Source organism: Branchiostoma lanceolatum, chromosome 7 (assembly GCF_035083965.1).
Source record: "Branchiostoma lanceolatum isolate klBraLanc5 chromosome 7, klBraLanc5.hap2, whole genome shotgun sequence".
Taxonomy (NCBI): domain Eukaryota; kingdom Metazoa; phylum Chordata; class Leptocardii; order Amphioxiformes; family Branchiostomatidae; genus Branchiostoma; species Branchiostoma lanceolatum.
Window position 1 is genome coordinate 4,565,936 of NC_089728.1, and position 17,499 is coordinate 4,583,434.

Consider the following 17,499-nt stretch of genomic DNA (forward strand, 5'->3'; position numbering starts at 1 on the left):
TACCCAGGTATTGCTCTATAGAATGAGTTAACATTCTGACTAAATGGTATTTTGTGCATCATCTTCTTTACGCGAAAACTGCAGTGCGCGTTTTCACGGAAAAAATAAGACAAACTTTTTTGTCATGCGAAATACCTATTACATTACCTAGAAATTAGTTATTTACATGTGTTATGACGACTCACTGATGTGTTTCTCAGTAAATGTGATGGTTTAAATCACTAAGTTTAAAACAAGTTGAAATGAATTCAGAACGATCGCGTTAACCCGTTAACAGGTGGGTTTACGTTTTGCCATAGTTAAATCTGGTCATCAAATTAACACCTCGATTCACTTAAAAGCTGCCTCATTTTGCAAATGTTCCTGTTTGAGATCTAGTTACTTTGGGTTTGTGTCGGTTTCGACTTGTGTGGCATTCTGTTTTCTACTAGACGGACCTTTGTAACGAAAATACGGAGAGCAGAAATTGCTTCTCTTTTTTCTCTCGTGATCTTTTTCTTAAACAAAACTCTTTCCGCAAAAGTCCAAAAGCGGAAACCGCATCCAGACTTTCCCACACTAACCTCTCTATTCCTAATCTGTTCGTCAAAACACAAAACACCAAATCTGTTTGTTTTCAAACCACCTGTTGAGGAGGTGCGACAGGAGTGGAGCGATCTAGAGTTTCACTCATTAACGTAAGAAAGGTTATTTTGATCTCTGGACTCATTCTTGGACATTTGTTGACGTGAGTAGATGTGGTCTGATGCACAACAAAGTGTTTTGACAAACCGATACTTTTCGTTCGTTCGATCGTTCGTTCATTCTGACCCTTGTGTTGCCTAGTGGCACATATGGCAGCAAGTTCCCTGGCTGTTTCAGTAGCAGGGTATTTTTTTACAGGGAGGCTCAGGGGTTGCTAGCCCTTCCCCTTAAAACGTGCTCAAGGCACCTCCTCAAACACGGAACCCCCATTTTACGTCCCTTCCGAAAGACGAGTGCAGTCCCAACCAAAATGTCCTGACCCAGGATTGAAACGGGGTCTCTCAGTTAGCAACTAATTTGAACCAGGAGCTCAACTCTGAGGCTGTTGCCAGATGTGCTATATCAGGACATCCCCAAGACCCCAACCAACACCTTCGGTAGATTGCAATTCTTTGTGAGGCTGAAACAGGGCTGGTCTTATTGAATGACTGCAGAATTGTCTGTGCCTTGGGGCTCGGTCACATTCGTCGTAGGTCGTCCTACGATTTTAATGTCGAGCAGTTTTCAAGCAGGCTGTAACAGAACCAACCACCGACAAGGATCTAAGACAGCCTTCAATTTTGTACGGCACACGCACGACTGTCCTAAAGCCGGCGTAACAATTCATGCGAGCGTCGGCCGAATTTGTAGATCGCCCGAAGCTCGCCGAATTTCAAAATCGCCCAAGCGTCGACCGTATTTTTCAATGAAAATCTCGGCTGACGTCCGACGAACACTAAATGTACGAAAAAATCTCCCATGATGGTACCATCTCTTGGACATAGACGAAGTCAGAATCGACTAACCTGGTAAAAGGCCAATATTTGGATCAACTTTGATTTAAGATTTGAGCAATTCTATCAATTACGCAGTAGGCAATGACTATAGAATCAAATACATTGTAGTACAATATTTTGAAATTCAAATAATATACACAGATATAGATGAGATCTAAACAATGTGTATTTTCAATGGTTGTTATGTTTTGAATAGTTTTAAGAGGACTATGCTTGTTTTGCGAACGCTGTAGCAACAGCAATACAGAGTACATGTAATGTATATGTAAACCACAAAAGTTGAATGATGTCGAAATAGAAAGGATAGCGCTGCACTATTCTTGCGATTCTCTGAAACAACATTTACATACCTACCATTACACGATAGATGTAATACAAAGCAGGGCACACTGTATATTTCAAACTTTAGAATAGAAACTCTTTAAGCATATCTGCATCATGATTTTTCACGTATGCATTTTTTCATACATATAACCGTAAGTATTGTGCCAAATGACACAACTCGGTAAGAAAAAAGGACATGTTGGTGTGGGGAGGGGGGCGTACTAACTCTGCCCCGTGACCTGTAGGTCCTTTAGAAAACAACGACACATTTGTGACATTTCCCCTCCATTGAAAGTAGACTTTCCGCATGAGATGTGTGCACGTATTTCATCGGTCTCTTCACCTCCGGACCTCGGAAGCATCTTCTCTACCTTGTTGTGTCAACACCACAAGTTTTAGCTCCTTGTTTTGATGACGTCAGAGAGGGATTAGATCGCAAACACTGAAAACTCGCACGGAATGAAGAGATGGTTTATGGGCAAAAGTAAAGGTAGGAAATGAAGAAAAAAGAAACATGGCTAAACTTAACGCAATTTCTGTGATGGGTAAACGATACAGAAATACAAAAGAAAAAAGAAAATAAAGTTTAAGGTTGTGAGGTTTTCTTACAAACAGTTTACGCAAAATCTGCTCACGGCATTGTTCTATATCGTATACTTCAAAAGAAAAGCAAAAGTATGTGACAATTGTTTGTCCATCAGCGCTTCTAACCCCGCTATGGTCAGAGAGATACTCACACGGACACGCTGGCTTTCCGCTGGAAAAACAGCGCCTATTTTGAACCCAAATACGGAATTTCTTTTGTTGTATTTTGTCCGATGTTACAACAGGCGTTCTCATGAGCTGAGTGCAGTATAGCGACTAATCCTCTATGTACAGTGGTGTCAACTGAGACAACAACACTACAGACCGGATTGTGGAGCAGGTAGTTGGGAGGAGTTGTTGTACAATGTGTCGGAGGATTTGGCCCTCCTTGCGGCACTAATCTTTCCAATCCATTCCAATGAGATCATGATTTATTGAGTACAAGATAACGAAGATAGCTTAGAAGCGTCGTTATTTTTCAATCTCATTTCACAAGCTGTTGAAATAAACACGTAAAAAGATGTCTGGATAAGGAAGGCTACAATAAACATGCTTAGATGACTTTACTCTCCAAGCAGAGGTTAGACTCCGACTTGTTTTGGACGTCTTTTTATGCGTTTTGTCGGCCTCTCTATTTTGTCAATTTCTCTTGGAACGTATTTTTGTCTAAACTCAATTGAAAACTGACGTAGAAAGGTCGACGAAGCGCATAAGAAGACGTCCAAGACAACCGGAGCCTAACCTCTGCTTGGAGAGTAAGACTTTTACTAGTATCAGGATATTCTATGTTTTTACAAAACAGCTAGTGTCCATTCTAGAAACTTGAAGATGTAAACTCTGGTATCTACTTAAGCGACACATTTCGGAGATTTTGTTGCTTGTCTATCAGACGCAGAAATAAAGTCTGGCATGCCGAATATCAACATATAACATTATAGTCAAAGCAATAAAATGATACTAGTACGTTCATAGATATACTCTGCGATATCTCTCCATCTCCTAAATTCTCCCACACCTCACACGAGATAACGCTTTCCAGGTAGAACTTTAAATCTCTCTATAAGAGGGTCTTTTGTGTACTTTGTTGCCAATTTCCGCACGAAGCCCATATCGCGGTTGTTATCGGTGGATCTCCAGCTCTGTAAGCCCGCTCCTTTGTCCGCACATCGCGCCCTGATCATGAGCCAGTCTGGGGGCAAAAATTCAGGTAGGAAACGAAGAGAGTGTACATTTGTATGCTAAGTTCATATATTGTAACAGTTGATATCAATATTTAATTGTATGGGAGGGCAACTTGTAAAGGTGCTTAGGCACCTGTTTTGCCCTCCCTTTCACAATGTGAAGAACCCAAATAGAAAATAAAGAAATAAAGAGAGAAAAGAAACATGATTAAACTTAACGCAATTTCTGCGATGGGTAAACCATACAGAAGTACAAAAGAAAAGAAAAAGAAAAGAAAGTATAAGTTTGTGGGTTTTTTTTCAAACAGATTACGCGAAGTCTTATCGCTGCATTGTTGATCGGTGGATCCCCAGCCATGTAAGCCCGCTCCTCATTGTCCGCACATCGCTCTGATCCTGTCTGCGGGCCCATCTCAGAATCTCACGGGCTACCAGGAGTCCTACCTTTGTGTTCTTCAGGACTAACAATGTAGAAACAAGTAGAAGTAGCCTCTAAGGGAATCAGCAAGAAAGGATGGGGGTAATTTTGTTTTGGGAACAACAATTCTGTACTTTTTTCCCTCTTGCCTTTTTTGTCCATACCTTTTCATGCCTTTTGTGTGCACAGAGGGGGGGGGGGGGTCTTCCCTCTAGTGTAGTATTCGTTTATATACCGACCTATTCACTTCGAGGACATTGTACATATAATATCCTTGTTTACTAGTTTTTTTTCTTCTTTTCAAACTTTTTGTTCAGATATACCACGTTTGTGGAAGGAGTGAAATAACAGGTCACTACATGTATCACCTTTTCAAGATGTCGACCCGGAGACCAGGCTGTAAGGTTTAAACCACTCACACCGGGAAGGACTCCTACTCTTTTGAATACTGTAATTGTTTTGGCTTATTCAAGATGCTCGAGGTGTGACTCTCTAAAACACAGGGCCTCCGGCTTTGCGTCCGAGAGGACGTCCCTAACCGAAGTTAGGTACTCATTGTCACCTGAGCCGAGTGATGTTAGGTGCCTTTCCCAAGGACACAACACTGGGGCCTGCCAGAGATTCAAACCTTCAGATTCCTTTTATCAGTCAACAACTTCAACCTCAAGACCACCTTCCCTTCTTGTTTACCCCCCATGTCGGGGTGGTCCCCCTCCCTCCCCCGACACGCCTCCCGGGCTGACCCCGGGGACTGACGGGTCACCCCACCGCCGGCGCTCTCCGCAACTCTCGGTCTCGGGTTCCCGCCTGTTTATTTTTGTTCTACCTGTGATGTTGACTCAGAGATCGCTACAATTGACGTAAACACAAACTCTTTAGAAAGAGGGAAACTTGGCTTCCTCTAGCTACAAATGGAGGGAGATGCTATATATGGTACTGTTTCTTTTAGCTCTGAAAGCCCCCCTCCCCCGAAACAAATGACACTACTGCTTAAACTAGACAAATACATTGATTGACATAGACACAGTAAACTTACATAAAACATAACATTTAACAATTGCTCACTTCATCAAAGTCTATAGCAAAAACAATACTTGTAAAACACACTGACAATAAACTGAGAAAAATAATATAAAGTTTAAATCATTAACAGGTTGTTTGCATTAAAAACAGTGTAAACGTTTGAACGATATCCAGAGCAGGTATCCATAATGTTAGACACAATAAGTGTCAGCCGTCTGAGCGCATCACGTCACAACTGAAGACTCAATGATGTGCGAGAGTTAATTCGGATGCTGTTTGTTTACCGAAAAAAATGGGATTAAGGCAATTGATTCACTGTGAGAAAACACCTGACAATTTAAATACGCCTAATCTATCATCTTGCAATACCGTATGTCTGATATGGTATATTTATGATTTGTAAGAGTTGTTACTCGTTACTGTTGACTGTTCGCTTGTCTTTGTGTTTGGCTGTTTATCCTTGCGGCGCGGTCGCATTGTCGTGGGTCGTCGTAGGATGTTGATTTTGTAGACGTTTTAAACAAGCTGTGACAGAACAACCACCGACAAGTATCTGATAAGACAGCCTTTTCCTTAACAAGACAGCTGAGTTTTACAGCACACATACACGACTACCCCGAGAATGCATTCAGTCTGCTATCGTACGACGATCGTACGACCGGGCCCTTATCAAAAGATTGATGATGAAGAAGGTGTGTGTTTAAGTAGTCTATTAGTGATGCATCCTCACGTCCCTGTCCGGAGGCGATGTCTTAGGAAACATCCGGACATTACGGAGACGGCGCAGTCGGGACATATCTGCTAGATTTGCGCGCTATCTCCCCGACAATCCCTTCCAAATAGCCTTACAAATGAAGCGGATCTCCTTTGAAGGCGTTCAAGCTCCGAGACGCTCACTGCGTGCCCAAGAACTTGCCGATGGCGGGCCCGCCTGTGAAGTCGTGATCCACCGAGCTCAGTAGCCCCAATCTACGCTACCCACCTAGAGCCGTGGACTTAGCCAACTACATCCCCAGATTTCGATTTTTATTTAACCCTAAAAGGCAGCATTTTCGAAACAATAAACGCGGCCTGTGCGCTTCAAAGTCTCGGTAAAGTGTGGAAGTTCAACCGTGAAAGCTCGTGTGTGGCGCTCGCTCAGGCAAACGGAGATGCTGGACTAAAAAGAGTGGTTGTGTTTTAGAATTGAATGTAAGTCCGGCGCTTTGATGTAGGCTATCTTTCTCCTCTTCTTTTTATAGGAGAAAGTTTACAATATTTCTAAAATTGAATATCACTTAGATCAGGTGAGGTGTGTACGAGTAGCATACGGTTGTACGGTTTTCTAGTGTGCAGTGAAGCATAAGTATGATGTGAACTGACATTGCAAAGGCTTCAGGATCCTATGCAGTTGTATTACCACTATCTGTGCCAAGACAATTCTTCTCAACGCCTAAGTCTTGTCAACTCTGATATCCGTTAAGTTTTTACGGTAGGTTGCTGACACATGCCACTTTGTGTTATTTACGGAGACACCTGTTTGATTTCTAAACGCTCCAACATTTTACCATTTTTCATTTTAAGAATAAGATAAGGGGATTGAGACATCCTAAAAGTAGTCTTGTCCGGTGTCCATTGATTTTCGTTCTAGTCTAGGCAATTTGTGAGATGATATCGGGAAAACCTTGAAATGTCTCTCCAAAACAGTTTTTTCCCTTTATGAAACAGTTACATAAAGGTCCATTTTGTCCAAGAGGTCATTCCAAAGACACCATGGCGCCACGACTGTCCGTGGAATTGACATCTCCCAAGTACCGGATGGATTCGAAAGGACGTTTAACCAGGTGTGCTCGCGAAGGTGTGATGTGAGACCTAACCTGTCCCTTTCTTCATTAAGGATCTGGTGCGATTTTATTACGGAAAAGGCTGCCTTAGATCCTTGTCGGCGGTTGGTTCTGTCACAGCGTCACAATTCTCGAACACGGAGGTTTTCTGGCTAAAAGAACACCACCAGGCGTACACAGCCGTATAGCTTATACGTCACACCTTCCTATCACAACTGTCGGTGTCGTTAAGAAACAACAACATCAAAGAGCGGTGTACATACAAGCTTCGTCTTCAAACAGAACAGTAACTGTAGACCCGGCAGTTTCAAAAGAACAGGCTAGCCTGGCCATTTGTTCAGCCATCAGAACAGTTGCACCACTTAGATGTAGGATAGTTCTCTTCCGAGGCGGTCACTTCAAACGCAGGTGTTGATACGTCAATAGTTCTCTATCTCTGTGCTCGCTAGACCACTGTGGTTTTTCTCTAACTACAAAACGCTTTAAAAGTTTGTTTGTAAGGCCGCCGACCATCTCAAATGGCGACGATCCACCTTGTGCCTATCATATTCAGTGTGCTCTTAGAAATACCTGTTTTATTCTTAGAACTACCTGTTTTATAAGGCTACTTCCTTGCGAAACCTGCATTCTGCAGAATATTCAGTCTCTCCATACACCTAAATGTTTATCTATATAATACAAGCTACGTTATATAATAGTGATGTCCCTATAGCTCAACTGGTAGCAGCCTCACTGAGTTGAGTTCCGGGCAACAATTAGTTGCTAACTGGGAGACCCAGGTTCAATCCTGGGCCATGACATTTCGGTTGGGGCTGCCCCCGTCATTCGGAATGGACGTAAATATGTGGGTCCCTCGTTCGAGGAATTAAGGGGGGAGGACTAGCAACCCCTCCCTGTAAAAATATACCCTGCTACTGAAACAGCAAGTAAACTTGCTGCCATATCTGCCACTAGGCACTGCCAGGGTCTGAAAGACCTTTTTACATGCGTGGTGTTGTACGGGACGATACTTTAATATGCGTCCCTGTGACCAGACTAGAAAATGACATCCCGAAAATACCTTGCCATACCACATCCTACGTGCAGACGGCCTGTCACGTACCATGTTTACTTCAGTGTCCAGCTAAACCATACCAAAAATGTAACGACGACTGACTCTCACTTCAACATTTCTCCGACTTTATTTTCTCTGTGAGTAGTTGTTAACAGGAGTGTTTGGCGGGTGCCATGCATATGTAAACGGCTTATATAAATTGTAGGCATTGTGCCGCGGCTTAAGTATGCTAAGAGCCCAGTGGAACAAAAACAGTGGCTCACCATTTGTTTGGATAAAAACACAGGTTAGATCAGCCCTGCAGCGAGAAACACAATATGGGCTTCTTCATTTCTAGATATACGAGATAAGCATATATATATACATATATACTCTGTCAGTGCTGTACAACATATACAAAAAATGTGCTGCCTTTAATCGGGCTACCGTCACCGTGAGGAGAAATTACGAGACTAATTTGAACATTTCAACACTTGGTTTTTACTTTAGCTATCCGTTTTGTGGCGGCTGACAAGTGACAATAAATACACCGGGGCTGACATAGACCAGAGGCCCCTGACCTTCACCACGCACCGCTCATATATAACCTCCTCTCACCACAACAATTTACACGTCCACTTTACACCCGTAGTCTTTATCGCAGGTACTGTGAAATATCTAGCTTCGCCAGTCTCAAACTAGTGCGGTTGTTGGAAGTCCTGACCCCGTAAGGAATATTTGAAGAAACAATTCTGGACGATTTCTCAGCAAATTTTCTACACGTCAATCAGGTTTTGGCTGCCCTACTCTGACCTCACACATAGACGAAAGTACTGAAAATATTATTGCTAAAGAGACTCGCCACAGTTTCTAAACTCCCTGGGTTGCCTTAACGCAAGGATTACAACCTTAAGACAACCTCTCTCCATACCTTAGGCGGGGAAACATAATAATCGGACCGCCTTCCAACAACCGCACCTTTGAAACAGTCTAGTACACTAATTCGTGTTGAAATAACCATTTTGTCACATCGAGTTTGTTCTATAAATATTGCTGGCTAAACATAGTCCTTTCTGACAAAAATAGGACGACGTCGCCTTCTATCAAAATTTTAAACAATAGGTAGGATATGGAATAACGTTATACATATATTACACAACGGAATTGCAAGATTTAGTAACCGAGAAGAACAGTCTTCTTGGTCTTAACGTCGGCTTCTGTGAATGTCCAAGACGACAGGGGGACGGGGAAGCTGGGGAGGGGGAGGGCTGGGTACGGATGGGAGGGGAGGTGGGGGTAGCGGAGGGGAGGGAATGTGGGGTACAGAGAAGGGGTGGAATGGGACGGGGTCATACCGGGGATGGGAGCTAAAGCCGGCGGAGGGATGGCTGGGATGTGCCGAGGAGAGTTCATCAGACGAGTCGGTGTCCTGGCGGCGTGCAGGACTATGTTACTCCGGAGAATGTTCACGGCAGACCCTGACGACGTCCCGAGGCTAGCTGGCGAGGTTCTCGGGCTGGGGTTGACTCGTTCTCCGGACAAATGATATCTGCTGACCGGTGTCGGTTTGGTCCTGTTGTCGGGAGCTAACAGTCTTTCTATACTGAAGAGTCCGGGTTCGGACGACGCTGGGCTTGACTGTCGGGGCGATGTCGTCGTGGCTCTGAGTTCTACAGGCGTTCGTCGAGCGGAAGAAGACTTTCTCTCGGTTTCCGACACACCAGACCATGGCGGGGAGGCCGATACGCGGTCATCGTCTGCTTCTGTTGATGAATCGTTATCGTTTGTATGTGTGGAGTCTGCGTTTGGTCCGCCTTGCCCTAGGTCGTCCCCGTCTTCTGTGACCTCGGTGTTTGCCGCATAATTGTCGTCTGCGGACCTTTTGGCTGAGGAGTCCGAAACGTCGTCTTTGCTGTCAGTCGGACCCTCAGCCGGTTTGTAAGGCGTCTTCGGTTTCCTCTTCCTTCTCCTGTAGTTTCCGTTTTCAAACATCTCTTCGCAGTCCTGATTCAGAGTCCAATAATTGCCCTTCCCCGGCTTGCCCTTCTCCCGCGGCACCTTGACGAAACAGTCGTTCAGAGACAGGTTGTGTCGGATGGAGTTCTGCCATCCCTGCTTGTTGTCGTGATAGTACGGGAACCGGTCCATGATCCACTGGTAGATGCCGTTTAGGGTGATCTTCTGGTCCGGGCTGGAGCGGATGGCCATGGCGATCAGCGCTATGTAGGAGTAGGGCGGCTTCTGGTGCCGCTCCGGTCTCTCCACCTCTCCGTACAGCCCGTGTGGGTAGGGGGACGCCCCCACGGGGTAGGGGGACGAGTCGGCCGCCGACGCCGAGGTGAAGAAGTAGGTCGGGCCGGGTCTGTAGCCGTACGGGTCACCGTAACGTGTGTAGAGGCTCCCAAGGGCGGCCATGGCGGTGACAAGTTCAGAGAGGGCGGTGAGTGAAGGCGGTGCAGCTGACAGTAGATCACGGGTAGGACGCTCCGGGACGACCTTCCTCCGTCGAGACAGGACAGTGAGTGTGCCTCGCGGGACACGTCCTTCCCTCAAATACACCCCGAGGGCGACTGGCGGGGCTTGTTTGTCTTGTTACCCACTAGTCATACTTTGTTTTAAAAATTGTCGATTGTTGTTTTTGTACCTAGGGATGAGTTGACTTTTCGAGAGCAAAATAAATGCCGACAGGACCATCAGGCTTTGAGAGGCGGCCACCCACAACCCCTCCGAGTGGCCGGGGTCACCACGGCGTTTCAACACGACGACGTCAGAGCACCCAATCAGAGCAGTCATACACACGGAACAGTTTATTTGCGGGGCACCCAAACAACGATTATGCCGCCCACCCAGCGAGAAGCCCGCCCTTGTTTATTTGGAATTTCGGCTAAGGAAGCCCGGCCACCCATTACGATAAACAGAGATACTCCATTTTAAATAGTGCGTCGGTTAGCTGGCGAAGAATTAATCGGTGGGTTTACTGTATAGTGACACTATTTGGTCTTGTGAAGTGACGGACGGAATGCGATGCGGGGAGAGCACGGCGCATTTGTTAACCCTTATATACATTACATGTATCCAGTGTCCGAGTCCGCGGACAAAACCCATATTGTAGCAACAGCGAAGCGGTCCGAAGGACAGGCCATGTTACAGGTATCGGTGGATCAGGTGAAGCTGAACAGGTGCCCTTTTAACTCGTCAGCGCTGGCCTTTTCATGTTTGGAAACAGATTTTTGAGGATTTTGCCAACACTCCGGTCCTCAGGGTCTTGGGAATACCCGCTGAAAGGAAGAGATGTGGGTAATGTATAGCCCAGACTTTCAGCAGCCCGAATCCGTATATATTTTCGCTCGCCACACACCACTGGCAGTTACAGACACAAACGCCCGCGCTGCCCGAATGCCGAGGTTTGCATTTCGCTACCATGTAACCAGCGTCTTACAAAAACAGTGTCAAGTTGTGCATCGTTGAAGAAGTATAAAACCGTAGCACGACAGAACTGGTTCAGGACACTTGTCGGCGAGGTTACAGTACACGGCCGGGCGGTAGCAGGGTGCGGTGGCAGGGCACAGGGTTGCGCCTTTCACCCGCAGTTTGGAGTCCAGAACGACAAGAAGTATCAACTAGAACATAAATCTGTCCCGCGCCGTCAGCACTGCGCGACATGTGCAAGTCTTCTGCCCGTAGCGACGTTTATACACAACTTTTAGTGTCCATAAAAAACGTCTATCGAGGAAACGCGGCTATCATCAATGTCTTGGGAAATCTTAAACAGCCTTCACGACAGAAATACTTCTTATGACGTCATCTTAATAACTTCAAAAGAATACGACTTTAATACATAGAAATAAAATACAGTTCTTTTTCCATTCCCACATTTACTATGTAGAGTGATATGCATAAACTTTAGACAAGCGTGTCGCGGAGGGAGATATGGGTTTTAAACACTTGTGATAGTGTCTGGACAGGTGGACGGATATGTCTCGGTTTGTTACCACAAGGCGGGGCGGGCTGACACGTAGAGTGACCCGTGTGTAAACCGTGACAAACTCGGGCTACGAATCTGTCCGAACACTGACGAACGACTACCGATCTGTCGACTACAAAGTCGTCCTGAAATTTCCTCACGTAAATGGATTCCATGAATAAAGAAATATACGTGATATCACGAAGGATGATCACATTTATTGACATCTACGGAAACGTTTACAAGATCGTTATTGCATAGTATTTGTTTTTACACATTTCAGGTTACAATTGTAACATTGTTTGTTATCTTTTTTTCTTGTTATTCTTGTATCACTCGTTCCTTCACCACCATCTCGTCTTGTGGCAAACTCTGATAAACAATCAAGCAAGATTCCTTTGGTGCTTTTCTAAATTTTCCTTTAATGTTTTAATCCGTGTACTTTCCTCCAGTTCTGTTTATAACATAATGCGTAGGTGTATATATAGCGCTGTGACAAGATTTCAAACTTCGACTAGTTTTTAATGCACAGGCGACAGAAATGACAACGGAGAAATGGTCCAAATAGCTCCCACTCTGGTTTTGTCACAGTTAGATTGAAAGAGATATAAACAATAGTGACTGGAATTCACTGACATTTAGCGAGATATCACTTTGCTTTATTACACAAGGCACTGGAAAAGTTAGATGAAGTTTGTTTTTTTGTTAACACAATTAATCGAGCAGTGTTAATTTGCTCCCATGTAAAGGAAGCAAATTAACACAGTAGATAAATTCTATTATTTCCAACAGTTGCAGCAAGTCCCGTCTCGTGGTAGTCGGAAATATGAATATAAATCACTTTTGTATTCATATTTACAGTTCAAATTATGCTGATAGGTACGAAATATTGCCAGCAGGCACCCCCACCATCCATGTAACTTGCATGATAAAACTCAATGTTTCAAATTTGTTAGAATTGAACGCTAATGGAGGTCTTAATAAAACAAACAGACAAATGCAGGCTCGTCAATGATAACGACGATGATGGCGACGCTGACATTATTGTGATCAGATAAAATGATGACCTTCTAGGTGACCTCTATACTTGAACCGTGACCTTTGTGGTGGGGAGGGGGGCAGACAGTAGCAGCCTTGGCCACCGACTGACATCGTGCATATGTTTATCAGGTCATCTAAATTCAGGCTAGGGAGTGAGAATTATAAATCAAGTACCGTCGGATGTGTTTCCTTATCGTTCGATCTGTCAAAGAAGCGATAGACCCTTAAATCTGCCGCCTTTCGGACAAATAATGTGGCATCTTATTTTTAAGATGTTGTCAGAGGAATAGCAATCGTAGCATTTCCCGTCATTTCCTCCCACAGAGTCGAAGAATTCCAAACATCAAACTTTCAGCATTGTGAGGTCGAAATTCTTTCGTTTGACGCAAGATTTCTGTCAGCTATTATCAGATGTACGAGACTGTAGCGGATGAAAGTAATAATTAACAACTATTTTGTAAATAAGCTTTGTCTGTGAGAATTTATCAGCCCTGACGCCGGAGGCGGCGGGATCATCACTAGTCTGTATGTACTCCCGTTGATACACCGCTCCGAGCGTAACCAATATGATGTTTATCCGGCTATTATGTTGTGATCACAGGGTAACCACCCTATAGGAAATGGTGGCTACAGTCTGATATCATCGCACGATGTTATCTCTCCGGAACGGCCGGTGCCAGGGAACGGGGCACTTCCGTTGGCTAAACGGCCATCGGCTCAGGTGTGCCCGCCCACACCTCGCGGCGAATTCCCTGGATATTGTCTCACCTTCCCTCCTCCTCACACAATCTCTTTATCTACATTTGTATTTTTAGCCTCTACCAGGCCCCGCGGATTGCTGGAAAAATAGTAGAAATTGGCCATGGAGCGAGGGTCCAATATGCACACTGTAACTTCCATAGAGGACTAACTTCTCATGCACGTTATCCGTCTATTTGGCCAATTGCTACGATTTTTCCAGCGACCTGTCACTGTGGAGCCTGGTAGAGGCTACACCCCTCTCACACTATCTCTTTATCTATTTTCTTACAGAAGCTAGTGCATGGTTGTTAAAAAATATGAAATTTGGTACTTTTATCAACAGGAGCCTGAACAGACTAAAAGAGTCCTAAAAGTTTTACGGCTTAAAACCGTGTACTGTTATTCATATTTATCGCTAAATACTGAGTTTGTTTATGTTTTGTCTTTAAGAGGGTGTTAAGGGATAAAGTCTAATGAATTGTTTTCATAAGAAATACAGCCACCCTTAGCGCTGTCTGTTAAGCTAGAAAGAACAACTTACGATAACGTTAAATCTATATCATGTTTGTAGTTCTTTGTTCAGATATTTCTACCTGACATATACATGTATGAAAGGCAAGACCAAATGACACCCGACAAGCATAGATAAGAGATGAGTCATCTTTCCTTAGAATAGATGTCAAAACTGTTTTCATATTTTCATAGTAGCCACACAATGACATTAGAAGATGGCAGCTTGTTTTCATTGCAGACCTCATTGGTTTGTTGTGTGATATAACATCTATATTGTCTTACATTAGCAATATGAGATTTGTGTTGCAAGCCTATTACATACATTTCTGCCAGGGACGCGTGAAAGATAATGAGAAGGGATGGGGGCATTTTCGATTAAATCAAAATGGTGACCAGATGTATATATTTGGAAAAAAAGGTAACTACAATTGTCTTAATTATGAACAGCGATATGTACATTTGCAAATGATATTTCAAACACAATGCTGTGAATATGTATTGGGGATAACAATTTAAATCTCTCTCAAAGGAAAGTAAACTTTAGTGATAAAGATTACAAATTACTCTTGCAGAAGACGTGAGAGAGTAGACAGTATGGTGACATATGAACTGGCCTCTATGCACTTTGCATATCATATACACAGTTTAGAATTATGCCGGAAAATGAAATATCGTCTTGGTACAGACGCATCTCAGCAAACCAGCCGAATCTAAGCCTTATCATAAGCAAAAGGACAAAGAGATTTGCACAAATCGTGTAGTAAAATGTTACAGCTGCAGTCAGTGGCGCGGCGTGGGACAGTATTTGTTTATTGTGCTTATTGGGCATTAAGTAATTTGTATGGGGTTAGGCCGGGTTGCCGTGACGTTACGTTGACGTCATCGCGCATGCGCGGGGCCATGGGAGAGAGAAAGAGTGGTATGAAACTTTGAAACAATTTAGGGTATATATTTGCTCTTTTTGCGCAACTTTGTACGGTTTACAGTATGGTTGCAACCTTTATTTTTTTGGAGACGAAAACGTGGATTATCTTTTGTATCTAGTAATGATGTCAGATTAGTACAAGTACTAGTATAAATAGTCCGTAGTTGTTAATATTCCATGTTATTTGCCATACATTGTACCTGATGCAATTGTTGTGCAATAAACCTGACTTGACTTGTCAGCCACATAATCAAGTCAGCGTGGCCTTAGACGGACGGAAGATTACTTATGAATACCACAAACCCCCTCCCCTGGGGTTTTCATGGATATGTGCACGCAGGTGTTTACTACTACATGTAGGCGGGGCAACCACAGGATGACGTCCTAATAACTCCATCGAGCCAGTTGTATCCGTTATTGTCGCCCGCTTTTGTAAACAGGCTTAACGCGCGATACATTCATTTTGCACCCACCCGCTTTTGTTTCTGAAACAACAGCGTCATCCTCGGTGGTCCTATCTTGTGATTTCTTTTGTTTCCAGGTGTTTCTAAAGAGCAGGATGCTGCGTGATTTAAGACTTAGCGACATTTATCCGCTAAACGGTCGTTCGCGATACTCTGCGGATTTATCCTGTAGTAGAAAAGGGATGTGTCGCTACCCATTGTGGTTTTGTTTTGTTTAAGTTTCGGAAGTAAACAGTTATAGATAAATGAGGCGGAGTGCCTGAGGGGTGTACCAGGTAGGGTTGTGGGGGCGGTCGTGGGAAATTCGTACAATGACATCATTTAGCAGGCGTGGTTTAAGAATGACACAAGAAATTTGGAAGATAAAGGTTAGACATCCAGGTAAAACATTTCGTAATACAAAATAAAGCTAAATTTCCTAGTCAGACGCTTTGGATACATAGCATCCACTACCTTTCATCAGTGACTGAGTTCTTGTTGGATACTTGGATACTTTATTAACTCCATTAGCTTACAAACAGTACAAATGAACAAGTACGAAGCTAGTCTTCCTGGAGTATTACAGAACACATGTAAAACAAACGTACATATAACATTGCATGAATTGATACAGGTATTTACCAAGTGAATTGATACAGGTATTTACATCTTACATTATCACATATTACATTACACATGTGCCTTATCCACTCCTGTATACTACCGCATGTGCCTTGACAGCTTCAATAGTAAACTTGTCTATTTTATTACCACATGTGCCTCCTGTCTACACATCTGGTGTGTCCCTAAAGCCCCCATTCCACTAGACGGCGATCTCGCTGCGACCTAAATCGGATTTGTGTAACCTTTGAGTTTGAATTCATAATTGTAATATCATGCAAAATATAAAAGTATGATTGAAAAGACAACAAAATGCACAAAGCGTAAAAACATCAGTTTTTTTATCTATGAAATTCGTTGAGCGCTCTATCAAATTTTTGGTCGCAGAGATTGTGGAATGGGGGTATAAATGAGAAAAGCAGAAATTGTGGAAAGGTTTCGATATCTTTTACATAATGTTTTGATATTTCAGTTTCAGGATTTAACTTTGACCCTCCTGCGAGTTCATATACATTGGCACAGCCCGGTGTCGCGTGGCATATGCTGTTATCCGGTGTCGCGTGGCAGATGCCTTTATCCGTTGATGGCACACTTGACTCCTGAGCGCCCGGACCGAAGTGTCTGAAGCACGCAGTCATAACCAGGGTCTGCTGGAGTCATCATTGCACGTCTGTCTATAGCACTGAGCGACAGACGGAAGCGTCATTATCTGATTATCTCATATTCCCCCCAGTGGAACGCCCTGCCTGGCGCGGTTGTTACGGCTCCCACCGTTGAGTCGTTTCGCGCCAGGCTGGAGGCCTGCCCGCCTTAGCCAGGGACCTCACCCCCCCCTACTTTTCCCCTCGCAGGGTCATCTGGGGGTATCACGGCTATGACGTGTTGAAGTTGAAGTATTCCTCAGCTATCGTGCCTTTTACGTACAAGTAGAACTTGTCTTTGACCCGACATCGTATTCATAATTTACGGCTATGACGTGTTTTGGATCAAATGTACTTTGTCAGCTATATTTCATTCCATGCACACATCTATAGAAACAATTTCTCCTAAGTCCTTATTGCCATTCTCTCATTGGTTGAACTGCTAATTGTGATGGACGGTCAGGATCGGTCTATTGATAAGGCTATTGTTGTTCAAAGGTGTATGACGTCATCACGGGTGATCATGACTGATGAAGAGAGACAATTTAGGACCCTCCAGTAGCTTTCTTTGGCACTGCAGGGGCGTTTTTAATTGCAGACTTTGCAACAAGATAAGTCAAGAAGGGGCGAGTGAATTTCTATGTATACCTTTAGGTATCCTTGATGGAGACCAACGTATGATAATCATGATGTATGATAATCA

At 43.8% G+C, this 17,499-nt stretch overlaps 1 protein-coding gene across 1 annotated transcript; it reads right to left on the bottom strand.

Annotated features, from left to right (window-relative positions):
• Positions 1 to 8,036: 8,036 nt before the first annotated feature.
• LOC136438760 (forkhead box protein L1-like) lies at positions 8,037 to 11,081 on the bottom strand. Its single transcript, XM_066433679.1, has one exon. The coding sequence runs from the start codon at positions 10,320 to 10,322 to the stop codon at positions 9,081 to 9,083; it is 1,242 nt and encodes a 413-aa protein (XP_066289776.1). The 5' UTR covers positions 10,323 to 11,081; the 3' UTR covers positions 8,037 to 9,080.
• Between the last annotated feature and the right edge of the window lie 6,418 nt (positions 11,082 to 17,499).